At 38.6% G+C, this 20073-nt stretch overlaps 1 protein-coding gene across 7 annotated transcripts in view; it reads left to right on the plus strand.

Annotated features, from left to right (window-relative positions):
* The window catches only part of LOC106882916 (regulator of G protein signaling 12), a 105888-nt gene extending 95856 nt beyond the window's left edge, over positions 1-10032 (plus strand). For all 7 annotated transcript variants that reach the window (XM_014933746.3, XM_052972898.2, XM_014933753.3 and 4 more), the window contains 4 exons: positions 14-104; positions 3985-4451; positions 7354-7558; positions 8934-10032. In XM_014933746.3, the coding sequence (XP_014789232.1) occupies positions 14-104; positions 3985-4451; positions 7354-7558; positions 8934-9988 (1818 nt within the window). In that variant the 3' untranslated portion in view covers positions 9989-10032. The remainder of the gene's footprint in view (positions 1-13; positions 105-3984; positions 4452-7353; positions 7559-8933) is intronic.
* Positions 10033-20073: the final 10041 nt, after the last annotated feature.

Genomic DNA, 20073 nt, shown 5'->3' on the forward strand with positions numbered 1-20073 from the left:
GTCTTCATTGCAGACATCTGACCAAGGCTCACTTGATCTACAGATTCCTGTTTCAAGTATCAATGACCAGCAGGTTCTGGTTGTGCCAAAAGAGGACCTCCTGGGTTTGTATTAACACTATAGTCAGCATCATCATCATCAGTACCTATACAACTACTACCACCATCACCATCATCATTGACCTGTTAAAAACAGCAGCCCAATTTCATTGAAATTATACCTTCCCACTTTAAAAAGGGAAGAATACATTGGATAGTGTAATCCTAGATATACTATGCGTAAATAAATGACATGGTCCCAGCTTACCCTTCTTTGACCATAATTCTGCTGAATCTGGATTGACCTGAAGTAGGCTAAACATCATCATCGACACATTTTGCAATCTTGTTGAGGATAACAGTCACACCTGTAACGTAACATCGTTCTTTAAATCTTCTTCCAATCTGCTCTGTAAGGTGCCACGACTTCACACCTGGTCTCATCACTTCCTCTTCCCAACTTATTAGTCAATCACTAGGATTGTTTTCTCAACTTGGTAATGGTTAGTACCTTTCAGTGTTACCCTGTACCTGCATTATTCATAGTCAGTGAAGGTAGGAAGGCTGCCAGAATCGTTAGCACACCTGGTAAACGCTTAGCAGCATTTTGCCCACCTTTATAACCTGAATTCAAATTCCGCAGAGGTTGACTTTGTCTTTCATCCTTTCAGGGTCGATGAAATAAGTAACCAGATAAACCCTGAGGTGGATGTAATCAATTTATGCCGTAGCGCTTGTGCCAGAATATGAAACCATTCCTAATAGTGACTGAGATTGATTGATGAATGTTGGTGTGTATCAGCCAGGATTAGAAATAACAGCTGAATGGATGGATGTGGAATCATGAAGTGACGTGGACTAACAAGCAGTCATATAAATATGACAGGATTGATAAATCACCAGTTTACCTTCACCAAAGTTATGGTTCCACCCAGCCCCATGAATATGTATGAGCTGTCATCAATAAAGATCAATACCCAGTCATCCATATTTTCAGACCCTTCAATTCCATTTACTCACATCTTCACACTTCTCTCTTTCACCCCCACCTCACTCACTGTTCCCCCCCCCCACCAATATGAACTCTGACCTTTCCAACTTTGCTCAGTTGATTTACCAATCTTCAGTTTCCAACTCTATTTCTGTTTTCCTCAAGCACGATTTGCCTGACTGCCTGCATAAGACTGTTAACACCCCCATCCCATCCCACCCCACCTACTGATAATATCTTTAACAGATTTAATCCCAACAAAATAGAGAAGCTAAACCCATAATCCTGTATAGAATTAATCCATTCCTGTAGTCTTTGTTACACAATTGTTTCTCAGACATTCTTTATATTTGAATCAACAATAACAAGACATTTAAATGGTACCAGGGAGTGGGGAGTGGGGAAGGGGTGAAATGGGGGCCATATGCCTATAGTGATGAACTGGGATTACATGCTTGGAGAGGGAGTCTGGTGGTGGTGGTGGTGATACACTGGGGCCACACAAAAAAATTCTTTGATCTTCCCCCTTTTAAAAAAAAGGGGGAAGATCAAAGAATTTTAAAGTGGCTGATTTTCTTTCGAAATTTAGATTTGAATTCTTTTATTAATTCTTGGTGCATGTATGTTACGTTTGCATGTATTGTGCATGTGCATATATATATGCATGTATGTTATGTATGCTTGTGTGTGGATATACACATATACATATATATGACTTTATATATAGCTGAATGTATATAGTTATGTGTATACATGTATATGTTATGAATGCATGTATGTGTGTATGTGTCTCTCTCTATAACATGCACACGCATAGTCTTGGGTTTATCAATTCATAGAAACCTGTTTCAGCCACATAAAGAAGTTAATTGTTACATGTTGAATTTTGGAAATGTCTTGAATATTTTTACTGTTCCACTTAGAGATTGTGTCCATTAGTCTCTTTCTTTGCTTCAAAGTCTTTGAGTGCATCAATGGTTATTGGTAGAAATGGAATTTTCAAAGCAGTTGATCCTTAGGGATATTTTCCTTTTGTTGATTTTGAAAGAGATATTCACATCCCCAGGGCATCTAACTTCTATCTTGTTCTTTTCAGGCCCAAGTACCGGAAGAGGTTTTGATGGGAATGTTCCATCAATATTCCTTGTGTTGATATGAATGTACCCCATAGTAGAGATATTGTTGTTTATATTTATCCAAGCGCAGTTTTTTTTTTCCCCTGCAGATGACATTGTGCATTATTTTAGTAAGAATATCAGGTCATAATGGAAGGTAGGATCTTGATGGCATTTTTGGACAGCTGCTTCTTACAAGTGTTATGTCCTACACGTAAGTGTGACATAATCAACGTTTTCAATTGTATTGTGGGAGTGTTAGCACACCATGTGCTGTTCATGAAATATTTTGTCGCCTTCAAGATCTGATCTGATGTGATGGTCACAAGTCCAAGAGGGACTACACCTCATGTTAATGTTATTTCTGTCTTTGAGTTTGTACAAAACATAATCATGCACAGCCTTTTTCTGATACGCAGAGTATTTTTCTTTTATGTCTTTTGCTGATGTTATGATAGTCCTGCATTTCTGGGTTCACAGGGGAAGACGTCAAGAAATGACCATTTCTTGAGGAGTTCACTTCTGACCTGTAGAATGTTATACCTAATCACCTCTGAGCATTTTGTTGATGCTGCCTTTATTTTTGCTGCTGTTGGTTAACAGATGTCATCTGATTTACTTCATACAGCACTCAAAGACTGTCTGCAGTGATCTTAAGCCCCTTTTTCCCTCTTTTCTTCTGAGATAAACTTTATCACTGTTTCTGTGGTACTTTGTAATTGATGTCAGAATGTTGCAGGTTTTAATGTCTAGGAAGTGAATTTCCTCTGCAGACGAATCAAGTATCCAAAATATTGGTATCGGCTCTGGTACTGCAAATGCATTGTGGGATATTGTCTTATTGTAAGAGGAAGCCATCGACTGCTATAACCTAACATTGTAGTCTTAAGTATTCTCGTTTTTTTCCTGGATCCTTCCCCACAGCACCTTTGTGAATCCCTAAGTATTTGTCACACTCATTTTGTGCAGCAGAGGAAATGGATGGATTATTGATACAAACATTTCGAATTTGAGGACAGTTTTCCCAGGTTTAAGTTGTTAAATAGGAACATTTCTTTAGACCCAGATCCATCCTTTTATCAGCAGATCACGCTGCGATTAGGTCCAGTTATTCTTCACTATTATCAATATTTCAAGCATTGATCTTTGGATCATTCACAAACAATTTAGCATAAGATGGCAGTGTTTCTTACATTGACATCATTTTTGTTATGAGTTTTGTAGGCCGAAGGATGTAAATAGAGGGCTTTCATAAAAGAAAGGGGAAGGAATTTAGGGTTGAAACAGAGACAAACTGTTACATTGGAATATTCTCTTTGAAATATTTATATTAGAAACAATCATGGGTGTGTGTGTGCATGATGAAAAAATTTCCAGTGCTGTTGCTAATGATGATGATGATGATGATAATGAGAATGTCAATGAAACACCTGTAGTTATGATTGCTAAAATGCATTTAATATTGGCAAATTTGGTTGAATCACAAGACATTTTTTGAATAATTTAAAAATCTTACCAGAAAATGGAGAACTTGGAAGAAATTGTTAGAGTCACTTTATGTTAACAGGTTGTCGTCATCAGTGTCGTCGTCGTCATCATCATGTCTGGTCGAGTAAGTTTTGGATGTTTGTAAAAGAAACTTTTCGTTATCATTGGTAGTTTTAATAATTCCTTGTGAGGACCCAAAGTAGTTGGCAGTGAAGGGTTTGTCTGTAGCCATTCCCATTGATTGATCTCTTTATATTATTTTGTGTTTGCTAATGTTTGTGTATTTATTATTTTGTTGATGTTGTCATGGAAACCTATTTAATAACTGACTCGCATGCTTGTTCTCTGTTAGAGAGGCCTGGTGCCAAGAGCAGAGCCCAAATGGTTCCTTTGACCCCTGTCACTGTGGCAGTTAACTCCTCGGTTCCAGCTGTTGTTCTGCATGCTACTCCTACTACCACATCTCCTACTACTACTACTACCACCACCACCACTGCCATTGTCAGTTCTGCAACCGACACTGGACGGCATTCAGAGGGGCTAAACAGCCATTCTATCTTGTCATCACCACCACCACGTCCACCACCACCACGAACTAATGACTGCCCTGATGACAACAATGGTGGTGATGGCGACAGTGATGCTGATACTGTTGTTGCTAGCAACTGGCGGGCGGCACGTCTGTCGCAATCAGCGTCACTTGAAGAGATAACTAACAAGGTGTTTGAAGATTTAATGTACGGCAAATCGGCTGGGTGTGTGACACCTCTGTCCACCGCAGTGGCACTGTGTCACCCTCTTGACCCTAGCCGAGACCAGGTAGGTGTTGTTGTTGTTCATTAGCCTTCAACCATATTGCACGCCACCCTTCTGGTTTGCTCATCCCTTTTGTTGTTGCTGTTGTTGTTGTCGTCGTCCTGCATTTTCCTTGTTTGCGTTGTTGCATCACAAAATTCCCTGAAATTATTGCTACACACTTTTTGCTTATTTTCATTTTCTTTTTTGTTTTATTTGTTTGCTTGTTTTTGTTTCTGTCTCCATTCCTCAGTAATGTCTTAACACTTAGAACTTTACAGGAAGACAAAATGGGTCTAATGGAGGGGAAGCCACCCTGGATATTACTGGCAATTATTTTACTGATGGTAGAAGGAAGAAATGTAAACCAGCCCCTGCTGGAACAACCCTTAAAATACTCTCTGGTATTTATTTAGTCTCCCACACTGTCATTCCTGTCGCAGCCGTCTGCCCCCGTATGACCCCTGTGGCTACAACCGGAAGTTCTTGATACCAACAGCAATTTAATTCTTCTCTCCTTCTAGTGTAACGTTGAATCCTGCCAATGTCCAGCTTTGCCTTCCTGGGTCAGTTTAAAATATGTACTTTTAAAAATCTTATGGTAGCACTGAGAGTTCTTTGTGGTGGTAAATTGGGGTCACCAGGGTGGGAATAACCAAGCAGAAAGGGTGTTGGGAGGAGGAGGTCATGGCCAGAGTGATAAAGTGGAAGACCGTGATGCGAGAAAATATCAAATATTATTGCAGATGGGAGTGGGGGCTAGGAGGGGCAGCAGCTTTAAGAATGTTTTATATCATCATCACCATCATCTAGCATTCGTTTTCCATGCTGGCATGGGTTGGATGGTTTGATTGAAAACTGGCAAGCTGGTGAGCTGCACCAGGTTCCAGTCTGTTTTGGCCATGGTTTCTACAGCTGGATGCTCTTCCTAGTGCCGACCACTCCACAGAGTGTACTGGGTGCCTTTTGTGTGTCACTGTCACTGGCCAGGACTATGATTTCACTCAGCTTGATGCGTCTTCTCAAGCACAGCAAATCACCAGAAGTCTCAGTCACTTGTCATCACCACTGTAAGACTCAGCATCTGAATGTCATATTTCATTACTTCATCCCATGTCTTCCTGGGTTTACCTCTTCTGCAGGTTCCCTCTACAGTTAGAGATCAGCACTTCTTTACCCAGCTGTCCTCATCCATATGCATCACATGATCATACCAGCAAAGGCTTCTCTCTTGCACACCACATCTGATGCTTCTTGTATCCAATTTTTCTCTTAAGGCACTCACACTCTGCCATACATGCACAAACATTGCACATCCAGTCAAGCATACTAGTTTTATATATAAAATTACCCTCATTTAATGTCCACTTTTACGTGCTTGCATGGGTCAGACAGAAGATTTCCCCATGGCCAGACGTGTTCTTCACAGAAGACAAGAAACAAGCAACATAGCTTATAAGATAGTAATGTTCATTTGCAACCATCACATGATGTCAAGACAAAAGGAAACACACACACACACACACGTTTGTGTGTTTATATATACAGATGATGGGCTTCTTATAGTTTCCATCTACTACATCCACTCACAAGGCTTTGTTGGGCCTATGGCTGTAGCAGGGGACACTTACCCAAGATCACATGATTAGAAGCATGCTTCTTGGCAACACAGCCACGCCTCTGCCCAGCCACGCTTTTGCCCAGCCACGCTTTTGCCCAGCTACACCTTTGCCCAGCCACGCCTCTGCCCAGCCATGTCTCTACCTAACCGTGCTATGTTTAAATATAAATATATAGACATATATACATAAATATGTATGTTTACATACAGATATGTAAACATACTTTTGTATAAACATGTATAAATATATGCACCATCATACATAAACACAAATGAGAAGAGAAAAAAGTACTATGGGGTAGTGTGAAATATAGGGGTGGACAGGAATGCATCAGTATACACTTGGGTTGTTGGGTGTTTTTTTTCATATTAAATGAAATTATTAACAGTTACTGAGCAACAGAGTCAGTTTTACCTGGGGTATCAGGCTACCCCAGATAACAAAAGTTGACAATTTACATCCAATGCTGCACCATGTATGTGGAAACGCTCAACTCTTAAAAATTCCAAGAACCAATTGTAAAGCGGCACCAAAGGTTAAAGATTCAATACCGTTTCTGGACAGGCAACTTGGCATCTTAAAAAAGGGCAGGAATACATTAGAAAATCCATGCACAGACAGACTGTGTGTAAGGGAAGAAAGAAGATTGTATGGTAACAGCAGAAGTGTCTTTGATCAGAGCTGACTCGGGGTTACATAACAACAACAACAGTTTACTTGTGTGAATAATAGGAATGTTGTAGAATTGATGAATGGCTGAATCTGGAGCAGTGAGTTCAGTCTGTCTTGTGAGTACAGTCTATTGAGGAATTGGCTTCATCATAACATTGGTATGATGCTCCAGCATCTTGTTAGAGTGTAGCAGTAATTAACACAAACTGTCTGCTGGTTCAGTGAGAACCTAACAGACCAAACCATGCTTCACTGCTGTCAGCAATCCTTAAACACAATGGAGTGGTTGCTACCCCAGTAACCCAAAAAACGCACCCAAGTGCTTAATTTAACATCTAAATTTTGCAATATGAACTCTTGAATCATTAAAACCACATTAACTTTGCAGAAATTTGATGTGATGGTCATATCAGGAAACAGCCTGCTTGATGACGGTTGACCTTGAGTTAAAACAACAGTAGGGCCATCCTAGATATGCAACAGACAAGCAAACTCACTCCCTGACACATTCTTTCTCTCTCTCTTTTGTATGGAATTTCCTCTCTTTATTATGTCTTCCCTTTTTGCCCTCTCTTCTTGCCTCCCCTCTCTCACTCTCTTAATCTCTCTCTCTCTCTCTCTCTCGTCAACAGAAACAGGCAGCATGCAGAGAACCAGCCGGCGTCGTTCGTCCTTGTTCGGCTACTTGCGTGGCACCGAGAAGAGAGTCAACTGTGCCAAAGGGAATGCCCGGTTGGCTGAGTCCGTCTCTGCCCCTCGACCAATTTCCTGTGAACAACCATGTGAAGAGCTTACAACAGAAAGTGAAACCTTCAACTCACTGTAACGAAAAGGAAGGTATCTGGCTGTTCATTTATTATTCTCTCTTTTTTTTTGTTTGTTTTTGCTTTGTTCTTACTGTGTCCTTCTCTCTTCCTCAATCATGCTTTTTGCTTCTCTTTCATCAGTTGACGTTTTACTAATCTGTTTTGCAGATTTCCCTTCAGTTAGTCTCTCTATACTGCACATCTTTCAGAGTCTGTCTCTCCTTTTCCATTGTTAAAATTCCCTCAAGTCTATTGAATTATGGCTCAAGTGTATCAAATGAGGTTGAGTGTTTTATTCCTTCTACCCAACTTCAACTTACTGGCTTGATTAAATCAAATCCCAGAGAATTCAAAGACAAAGTTGACTGTAACAGGATTTGGACACAGAACATAAAGGATCAAAATTAAACACTGTTTGGTCTGATGTTCTGCCAGTCTGTTTCTTTATTCTTCTGAGACAAATTATTAGAGAGCAACCTTGTTGTGGTTGAGTGAGTTGAGGTGGTTAGAGAAATTGCTGTTCTGTGAAAAAGAGTGGAGTGGAAGAGAATGGGAGAGAGGGACAATGAGAAAGAGAAATATATATGAGAGAAAGAGAGATAATGATAGAGAGAGTGAGATAGAGAGAGCTAGATCTTTGCCTTTTCCCTTTAATAAGGGATTGTAATAGACCTGTCTGTATTTCATGTGCCCTGTGACCTCCATCTCTAATAGTCTGCTTGCAAAGCTTAAGCTTATATGTAAGAGATAACATTGGACTGCTTTGTCCTAAAAAACTGTTTCAATCATTCAATCGTACCATTGTCCACCTCTCCCTCACTCCCCTTACTCTTGCTCCTTCCACTCTGGCTCTTCTCTTAACAAAATCTCCACTTTTCACCTTCTCAGTCGATACCTTAAGCAAACAAATTCAGAGTGGTGAGGACCCTTCTCTTGCAAGGTCCAAGGCAGCTTCAGTTATGCTGGTGCCATGATAAAAATAAACCCAGAACATTCTGTAAAGTGGTTGACAATGTTAAGAATATTCAGCCATTGGCCGGACATGCCAAAAATGAAATAAACTTATTCAGATATAAACAAACCATCCAACATATGCTAGCATGAAAAACAGACATAAAATGATGATGGCATACACACACACACACACACACATGCAGAGGGTATGCTTATGGACCAATCTCCATGGAGATTGATGATTCATGGTACTTTGGTTTCCAGTGGTGAAATTGAGCTGTTTTTCTCATCTGTGAAATATATTTGTTTTTATAATACTGCAGTGATAGTGATGATGTCTGTGTTGGTGTACTGTACCAATAATGATGATATTTGGATTAATAATACAGTGATAAGGATAGTATTTGCATATTAGTTTAATGCAGTGATAATGTTTGTGTTTTTTGTTTCAGGTGATGCTGCCAATGGTAAGGCACAAGATTTTCTGGAAAGTCGAAATGATGTCCCTAAATGTAATGTGGTGTTGTTTGCTGAAGGTAGCAATGGTCAGGTTCCAAGCCATTTGGACAGCCATCCTAAGGTGAGCTTGGAACCACCAATTCCAGCAGCTAGAGAAAAATCTAAAACTACTTTGACCAGCATTCCAAAACCAAAACCACGTAAAAAACCTATCCTAATTCCTCGACAACAAAAGGATACTGACATATCCCTTGTTGGGTCCTCAAGGTACCAGGAGGCTATCTCTCGGGAAACACCAAAGTTGTATGGTGCTAAATTTAGTTCAAATGCACGTTGTATAAAAGATTTCAAGACTTTTGGCTCCCCCTCTGACAAAGTGCTCCATGAGCTCCAAGCAAACTTCCAAGAGACTGTTGCATCACCACATTCATCATCAGCTCAGGACTATTTTCAAAGCTCACCTGGAACACCTTTGTACAACACTGAAGTAGTGCAGGACATGTCACTGATGCACGACTACAGTGCAGACTTCTGCAACCCCAATTCAACTCTTGCCATGTTAAATTTTGGTGATCATCTTGTGCCATCTACCCCAATTGCAGCATCTAGTCCCCGAAATAGCACTGCACCCATTGCCTCCCCTGAGGATCTCTCACCTCCCCCTCTGCCTGCCAAACCAAAACGATTTCAGAAACCATCCAACAAATTGGTTGCTGCAGCCTCTCCCCCTCCACCACCACCCCAGCCATTCCAAGAGACCCTCTACCATACAGAGAAGGCAGACTTTGCTCCACCCCCTCCATTACCACAAACTTCAAAGAAAAAACCACCCAGAATTACTAACCATGCCATTGTATCCTACGGCCCCATTCTCAGTCCAGCTTCTGGCCATAATAAACAACAATCTCATCCTCAAAGAGTCACTTCACCAAACCCAAACTACCCCCTTTGTAAACAGTACCCTGTAATCCCATCAACCAGTCCTTCTTCCAGACCTCTTGTATTTCAGTTAGAACTTTCTGGAACACAGAATGTGTCATTTGTATAGACACCTTAGTAGAATAACTCCTGAATTCACTTTCAGACAATAGATTTTTGTTGTTATTGTTGTTTTTTTTGTTTTATCTTTAAATTGTTTCAAATTACATCAAAATGGGACTGGTTTCTGTGTGAATACTTTGTGCATTCGTACAGGCAGATGCATAAAAGCACCCACACTTACATGTGACAGGCTTTCTGCAGTTTCCAGTTATTGAATTGTATCTACAAAGTGAAGTACAAGAGGAGGAGACACTTGGCCAATGTAAGACACAGTTAAATGAAACACAGAGCCACATCGTTGCTGACTCCTTAACCACAAGCCTACACTAGCATCTACCTGCATGCCTGTCTGTCTGTATGTCTGTGGGAGAGGTATGTTGTAATGACGTTCATTTCTTAATCATGTTTCGGCTTTGGCACCCCCTACTGCCTGGCGCTTCGGGTTGCCTTAATAGAATTCGTAGATGCAAACTGAGAAACCTGTTATATGTGTGTGTTTGTGTGTTTGTGTCATTTCAACATATCTTCATTAACGCCACTTGAGTAAAAGCTCATCTTTTGTTAACATTTCCTGGTAAGCAAAAGTTTCCCAGTTTCAATGTCTTCCTTGTTTTTGATGTTGTGAAGATCAATGAATTACTGTCTTTGGAAAACAGGTAAGTGTTGGTGACAGGAAAAGCATCTGGTTATAGAAAATCTGCCTTGAGAAGTTTCATTTAGCCATGCCATGAAGGCAAAAGTATTGAGAAATTCATTGATATTTAGTTGTTTATATTGTGAACCAATCATATTTTGTCAAACTGCTATCTTTCATTAGTCATTGGAATCACTGGAAATGACCCAAGCTCCAACTTCTAAATCCCTAAAGATTATATTATTCCGATTTATTTAGAACTGTCCACAGATGGAGTTACAAAGTCTACAAACAGAATGAGTATCTCTGAAATGTTCTACAAAGAATGTCCCTACACCAACAGAAAAAGTCTATATTAAATGTTTCATTGTAAACACTGAAGTGGAATGAGATGAATAACATTTTTTAATACAAGGAATGAAAATACCACAATGGGAAACAAGTTTGCTTCAGATGTCATAAATTCCTTACAAATAAAAAAAAAAAAATTAAAAAAAATGGAATACTTTGAATCTGCCTTTTTTTTAATTGGATCAAAAGTGTAAGCTTTGAACCAAAATCATTCATCCAACATCTTTGAAGATATTTTGCATAAAGATTTCACCAAATGTGAAAATTCCAAACATGTCCATGGATAAAAACTAAGTCTTTATAAAACTCGTAGCCACATTATTCCATAGATTCCTTTCAAACAGTATCACCAATATCTACAAGAAAACTAACTCCAGCACATACCATACTGTTATCTCCCAACCTGGGTAATGGTTTAGAACCTTCAGTGTTACATGAATCATTCAGCACATTTAAAGATTATGAAAGCAGTTTTGTTGCAAATTGCAAATCCAACCAAAAACAAATTAAGTAAAAATATTGCATTCCATTATTTTTTATGTTTAAACAAGGTTCAAGGTCACTTGTATTTCATTCTAGAAAAATCATGTCATCAAGTGGTTTGGTAAAATAGATAATAAATAATTTGATAAATGTAGGCAGTTTGATAAAGCAAAGTTCTGTCTGACTTTAACCAAATTCCTTCTCCAAAATGATTTAGAATTTGGTAAAGCTTTTATTCCAGCTAAGTATGGTCAGTTTTTTTTAGGAATAACTTTAGATTTAGATAGTAGTAAACACTTCCCTAAATTATAAACTTGACAAGAAATTGTTATATGTAAATATATAAAGCAACAACCCTAAAAAGAAGTGAGTTACATCAGTAAGCATTCAGTGTATCCTCTGATGGGAATCTGTTAATCCTGCTGCTTATTACACCAATGTAATAGAAGAGATTTACAGAGCTACTAATATAAACATAAATATGAAAGAAAAGATGTTTCAGACCTAAATATTTGTTCTAATATTACCAGGAGCTTCCTAAATCTTATAAATAAGTATTTCCTCAATGATCAAATATATTTTAAGATGGTCAATAAAAATAATTTTAAGGTGAGCTACAGCTGTATCTTTGGTCAGCATAAATAGAAGAAACCTCTACTGGCATGAATATGCTCTAACCAGCTAATTGCCTTCTCAATGGTATGCATCTTTCTAGAGTATTAGTTTCTCCAGCTAATGGCTCTCCTACATATAACTGAAATAAAACAAACTATATTAAGGAAACTTGAACTGCTTATATAAATATATAAGTTTAATCTATTCATATATATATGTATATATATAATATACATACACACACATATATATAGTAACAGAAAGTGAAGAATTTCGATTATCCCCATGTGGTGAGTTGTAATATATATAAGAAATTAAAGAAGGAAAATACACACACTTCACATAGTTTTAATATATCTTGCATTGTGTTTGTCAACTGGTTTCACTTTTGCTATTCATGACATTAAAATTTATTCAAATACGTATTTTCTTAAGAAATTTTTTGGTCCATGTTGTGTGTGAAATTTATGAGTGAATGATTCGAAAAATCTAAGGGGAAGTAATTATTATTGTGGGCAAGGGGAGATAATTGGGTGCCCGTGCAATAAGCTGATGACCTTGCTCTTATTGCAGAATTAGAAAAGAAATTCCAGGTATGGAAAAAAGACCTGGAATCAAAGGACCTTAAAGTTAACCTAGCAAAGACAAAAGTGGTTGCTAGTAAGAAAGAAGATAAAACTCTCTTTCCCATCGGGTAAATGGCCTTGCTCAATTTGTGGGAAAGGAGCTGGAAGAAATTCCATTTGTTGTACCCAGTGTAAACATAAGAGATGCAGTGGAATCACAGGTAGATTAACAGACAGAGTAGTCTTTGTATGTGTAGGAACAATAAGCACTAAGAGCACACAGGAATTAGATTCTCTGAAATGGCCAAGCGGCTCTCTTGAGGTTCTAGATAGTTTCTGTTACCTAGGTGACCAAATTATCAATGGTGGAGGATGCACTGAAAGTATTGTTTCTAGAATAAGAATTGGGTGGAAGAAGTTCAGAGAGCCATTACCTGTGTTGGCAACAAAAGAACTCTCTCTCAGAATGAAAGGTAGACTATATGATGCTTGTGTACAAACGGCTATACTCCATGGTAGTGAGACATGAGCTCTGAATGCAGAAGACATGTGTAGACTGGAGAGAAACGAAGGTCGTATACTCCATTTGATGTGCACATGTACAGCAAAGTGCAAATGTATTGAGAGAAAAGTTGGGCAAAAGAGGAATCAAATGTAGCAAGCAAGAGAGAAGACTACATTGGTTTGGACATGTGATGTGTATGAATGAGGACAGCTGCATAAAGAAGTGCTGATCAATGAAAGTGGATGGTACCCTTGGAAGAGGGAGGCCCAGGAAGACATGAGATGAAGTGGTAAGGACTGATCTCAGGAAGTTGGACTTCACAGAGGAAATTACCATGAACCGAGATGTTTGGCAATATGAAGTTCTTGAGAAGACCCACCCACGTCAGCAAAACTGAGTTCTAGAAGCACTGTGTGTCCCACATCACAAGAAAACTTCTCACACACTCAACCACAACAAACCAAACTGTCTCTACATCTCTTCTCTTCCTCACATTTACATTTCATGCACTATGCTTACCTCCCACTCCCCAATCCTTTCCTCTTGGCCCTGTGTCACTGTATCATTGCTCTCCGCTAGACCCTGACCTTTGTGCTCTATTTACATGCCCCGTCTCGCTCTACCATCTTTCTGCTAGCCCCCGATCTGTGTGTTCCACCCACACGTAACTCCTTCATATACTATGCCTGACCTCACACGCCTGTTCCTCTGTATCATTGCTATTCGGTAGCCCCCCCCCCAACTTCATACATACTCAGGTCTTTCACCACTTACTCACACCCCCTTTGCATTATTCTGCCACTTATATTATGACGTTTGAATCTCAAGGGTATGCCCTGCTATTTGCCACCATCTATATATCTCTCTCTTCCTTTACTCAACCATCCCATTTATATTCTGATCCCTGTTCCTTGTGAGTATGCCTGGCATTTTGCCACCATCTCCATCCTGCTGTCTCCCACTCCCTCTCCTCCTCCTGCACTTTCCTCAGGTTAGGTAACTGTATTTCCTTTGCGGTAGCACACCTCTTTCTGTCTTCATTCGTGATCTTTCTCTCTCCAGCCAGGTAAACTTGTACTTCCTCCACAGCAAGACACCTGAAGATGAAAAGGGTGAATTCTACATTTCCTGAACCCACTTTACAGAGTCTTGCTGTGGGTGACACCGCCAGGAAAGAGAGCAGACCAGGAAACATATCTTTAGTTAAGGTCTTTGAGTTCTTCCTGCCATAAGCCTTCCAATCATTAGAAATTTTTCTCCAACTTTTTTTAAGAAGCCCATAGAATACCACGTCAAGAGGTTGAAGTATACGTGTGGAACTGGGTGATAGCAGCTTGCTTACTGCTGGAAACAGTGATCGGGGTTACTTTGAACAGTGCTCAAAGTAACCCCGCTGGATAATCAAAGTGTGGGGGGTGGGGGGAGACATGTCATGTTATACAGGTTTTTTCAAAGATTACCAAAGCAATAAAAACACTTCAATAAAAAATTATTAACTATTATTAACATCTTATTTTAACAAAAGCTTGTATTTTTTATGCAAGAAGTGCTTTAGCTACAGAGAAAAGTATTCATATCTTGCAAAAATGTCTGTTTTGCTGGAATTTGAAGAAGTGACAAATTCTTTCTTTGAGCGGATAATCAAAGTTATATTTACAAATTTTACTTTACGTATTGAAATTATATTATCATAGAAATATAATTCTAAAGTTTAACAATACATTTAAACAATTCTGTAAGAAATTTTACGAACAAACAATTAAAGGAAACAAAATATATTTTGTTCAAAGTAACCCCATTTCACGGTATATATATATTATTTAGGGAGCTTGAGGGGCTGAGAGAAGAAGGACGGTGTGATGGAAAGAAGTAAAGAAAAAGAGAGAATGTGTTTGTGTCTCTGTATTTACAGAGAAGAAATAGGGAGATGAAGAAGAAGAAAAACGAGGAAAAGAGGGATTTGAGGTGCTGGGAGAAGAAAGATGGCGTGATAGAGAGAAGTAAACGGATAGAGAAAGAGTGTCTATGTATTTAGAGAGAAGAAATAGAGATAGAGAAACGAAGAAAAGACGGTGTGATGGAGAGAAGTGAGAAAAAGAGAGAAAAGAAGTGATTGCCGTCTGGTTTGCAGGGCGAAGATTAGTTTGACAAGTGTCTGAGGATCAAAACGAAAGATGGCCGAAAGGACTTGGGTGGGGAATATGAATAAATATGTGCCTACCTGTGACAAATTAGGAATAAGCTGCTAAATTAGGAATAAGGAAATTTTAATCTAATCTACAATAATCAATAATCTCCTAAATCAAAAGCAAAACACAGAGAAAAGACCTTATGTAAATTATAACTGTCTCCTTTCGTCTTATAATAAGCCTTCACTAAACGAAAATGTCAGAAAAGATACTCACCCAGTTCTTTCCTAAGACAGATATTTCCGAGGCAGTGGCAGATTTGGAACTGCTTTTCGAATTTTCGTAATACCATGCGCTGCTTCATGCGATACAATGTTTACGTTTCGTGCATTCATAAAGGATTTCTTTTAGACCCGAAAATGAAAATCCAAAAAATATACTGGAACGGGTTTAAAACAATGTGGAGGAGACGAGGATGAAATAAAAAATGCGCGCAAAGCAACAGGAGGGGGGGGGGAGGACTTCGGGAAATTCACAAGATCCAAGCTTTTCCCTCGTAATTTTTAGGAAAATGGTGTTTTTTTTCAATGAAATTTTATAGAAATACTTTTCAAACGGCAAACATTATGATTATAAAGAGATTTGCAGGGAAAATCTTTTCCAAGAGGGAGAGGAGAGGACTTGAGAAAATTCACAAGATCCAAGCTTTTCCCTCGTAATTTTTAGGAAAATGGTGTTTTTTTTCAATGAAATTTTATAGAAATACTTTTCAAACGACACCCTCATTCCTATCATTAGACGCTACGTCAGGCCGAGGTCAATAATTTATAGTGAGTGTTGGTGTGCGTATAGTAACTTGAGCAGCATGGGCTATACACACTCTAAGTGTGTTGGGGGTCCCCATAAGCCTGCTGTTCCCACTCAGAATATTGAGCGTTTATGGGGAAGCCTGAAAAAGTGCATTGTTCCTCCCGGAATGAGACCGAAGTATTTCAAACAGTATGTCGTTGGGTTACTTTTTATACGGGCCATCTCACCGCCAACTCAGCGACTTCATAAGTTTCTTTTGGAAGCTGGAAGACTGTACCCATGTCCCTGAGGACACGGAAGAATTGGTTCTTGATGTCCAATCACCCTTAACTTTTTTCTATCATGAAACGTTATTCAACACCATATTTATGAAACCATTCGGATAGATTTTTACAAGTGCACCTCTACACAATTCATTAAAAAAACCCTCGGATTTCTCGCGTGTAATCACCTACCCTGATCTCCTAATGTGCCGCAAACCCTTTATTTTTCTTCGAAAAAAGGATGGGGTAGGAAACTGGAACCCCACCTACCTGAAATTATTTGAAAATGTGCATAAATAGGATATATATATATATATATATATATATATATATATATTGCACAGGCGAAAAAGAGATACATAAATGACAAAACACACTATACTCACTCACTCTCGCCCTTCTCTCCCCACCCGAAATCGAGGCGCAAAAAATTGCTAAAGGAAAGTGGAAACACTTGATGCCATTTCAAAACTGTTTTGCAGCTTAGGGCTTATATAGCCTGGGATTTATATATCCAGCAATTTTAGCAGGTATGTAAAAGATATTGTTTTAATACACTTTAACTTGTTTCACACAAACACTATCATGTTTTTTTTTTGTCCAGACATCGTTACCACTAATTTTTATGACTTCATTCATTTATTATTCTTTTCAAACTTCTTTGATTTTTCAGTCTCATGTAACCCACACTCTACAAAACGTATTTCTGCCAAATGTCATCTTAAAATATTTGTAAAGAAAGTGGGGAGATGCGAATAACGACGGAAGGGTTAAAAAAGCAAAAGAATAATTGAAGGTAAAATGAAACAAAAAATGAAGCCAAAACATTAAGAATTATAGAAAGTGGGTAGAAAAAAATCACTACGTAGTGTAGTAGATTCTACGCTTGGGTATCTGTGGAAAGTTGAATGTGATTTCGGAATATGACGAGGAAAATTTCGGATCTTGTGAATTTTCCGAAGTCCTTTCCCTCTTGGAAAAGATTTCCCTCCACAAATTTCTTTATAATTGTAATGTTTGCCATTTGAAAAGTATTTCTATAAAATTTCATTGAAAAAAAACTCCATTTTCCTAAAAATTACGAGGGAAAAGCTTGGATCTTCTGAATTTCCAGAAGTCCTTCCCCCACTCCTGTTGCTTTGCGCGCATTTTTTATTTCACCCTCGTTTCCTTCACATTGTTTTAAACCCATTCCAGTATATTTTTGGGATTTTCATTTTCGGGTCAAGATGTAAACATTAACCCTTTTTCTTCTATATATTTCAATTGGTATTTCATTAAATGTGTTGTATTTCACGCTGGAATTTTTTCGATTGAAAATCGCAGTTATTTTAGAAATTTCGTCAAATCGACGCATTGTTGTGATTTGCAATACTCCGTACATTCGCAAGCGATTCTTCCTTTTCTGTATATTTCAAGTAGTATTTCTTCAAATGTGTTCTTGTGCCTCAGAGGGGAACTTTTCTAGGTGCAATCCCATGGTCATTCATGATAAATTATTGTATATAATTAATTTCTGAGTGAAGGCTAATACGTGTGTGTGTGTGTGAATGTATGTAGTCACACACACACACACACATGAGTGATCGAATGAAAGAAAGTGGTACTCATCACATCTAGTGGGAGTTCTATGTATCAACAGTTCAACTGAATTCTGCATTATTGAAAGTTTTGTGTGCAGAACAAGTCCACATCATTAGATGTTTGGAATCGGAGTGGAAACAATTTAAAAGAAATTTTAAATGGTTTCAATAGAAAGTATTTAGTTCTTATATCAGATGCTAGAGTAGATGTTGGTATATGTTAGCTGGCATTTTGTAGGGTGTGGCATTCCAGAGACAACAGTAACGATGGGGAGAGACAAGCAATTTTATGGGGCTTTAATCTCTCCAGGTTACAGGAATTATATACTGTGTCAGTGTGCACGGACCAGCTAGGGCTAGGGTGTGTATCTAGATTATCTGGGGCCAATGGTTTGGAGTTCATTAACAGAATATACCACAGGGGACAATGGTAAGATAGAGTGGATACTAGAGGCTGCTGAAGTTTCTTAACAAGAGTCATAAAATTATGAATTTCAGGTGAATAAGCGAGTTCTATGTTAAATTTATGAAAGTCATTTTCATAATCTGAAATCTCCAGATGAAGTGGGACAAGGAAGTAGAGTTTTCTTTTCTCTGTTCCTGCTCCTGAAGGTGTATATGGGTGTGACAGCCCGTGACTTTATGACGTCATACCACACCCAGACCACATGAGCACGAAGCCAAATTCTGATACACTGCACTGTTGACTAACGAAACGTCAGTCAATCTCAAGCGAATAGATTTCTCGCCCTTGGTTATTGATGTTGCTAGTTATCTCCCTTAGTAAGGCCAACTTGGAGTAAAAAGTCCCGGCTCTCCAACCGTGACATTTACAGCTTTTCTCTTTCTGTTTTCAAATACAATTTAAATTGAAACACTACCTAATGTAGCCTTCCATTTTTAGGCATAACTACAGATGTGTAAATTTCCCCGCAAATTTCAGATCTTAACCTTATAATAAGTGAGAAGTCTTTCTATAAATACAAATTCTTGCATCTTCTGATTGGCTAAACCTCTCTTGCCAAGCCTGGGCTAATTGCGTCAGTCAAAGTCTTCATTTACTAACATTAAACTACCATGAAATTTTAATTTATCCATTGATGCAACATGTATCATCTGTTGGCATGACATGTTCCTCTTAATGCAGTGGTCTTTCATGTGTATGAGGTGGGGTACTGAAAAGTTCCTGGTTTTGGCTAAAAGGAAATACAGGACAAGGATCAGTGAATTATGATTTTATTCAACATATTCCCCTCTCAGATTCACACACTTACTGCAGTGGTCCTTTAGTTTTTCTAAGCCCTGAGAACTTGGAAGGTTGGGCCTCCAACCAGGCCTTTCATGATATCTTTAAAGCCAGAAACTTTTCAGCACCCATCCCCCCTCATATCAATCACTGTAAGTGCAGTTTGTCCTTCATGTGCATTGATGATTTATTGTGCTTGTGAAGACCCATGGTTAAGGCAAATCAAGGACAGAAAGTAATGTTCTTTATGTCCATGGCCCCAACACTCTCTCCCTTGACAAGACCTTTCTTCCCAACATCCCCTTTTCCCTCACATGCCTACCTGCACACAAATATGTACCTGTTGTGTCCCTTCCCCACAGCATATCCTCCCAATATCCCTTCCCTCTACCTGTGCCTTTTCATTACATAACTTCACCTCCACCTCACCATCTGAGGCAGCCATGTTTCACCTCCAAATACAAGATTCTTTTTTCTGTCCCCTAATACTGCTCCCCACTGTCAGGCCAGGGATCTTTGTCTTGCAAATTGCTTGGTGACTTCACAGCAGCTGGTGCCACATAAAAAGCACCCACTTCATTCTGTAAACTGGTTTGCATTAGGAAGGGCATCCAGCTACAGAAACCATCCCAATGCAGACAGCAGATCTTGGTGCTGTCTTTTGACCTGCCATTTCCTGCAGAACTGTCCAATCTATGCTAGCATGGAAAATAGATGTTAAATGATGATTATATATATATATATATATGCATATATATATATATATCATATATATATATATATATATATATATATATATATATGCATATATATATATATATATATATATATATATATATGCATATATATATATATATATATATATATATATATATGCATATATATGCATATATATATATATAATATA

Source organism: Octopus bimaculoides, chromosome 14, assembly GCF_046866305.1.
Source record: "Octopus bimaculoides isolate indiv1 chromosome 14, ASM4686630v1, whole genome shotgun sequence".
Taxonomy (NCBI): Eukaryota; Metazoa; Mollusca; class Cephalopoda; order Octopoda; family Octopodidae; genus Octopus; species Octopus bimaculoides.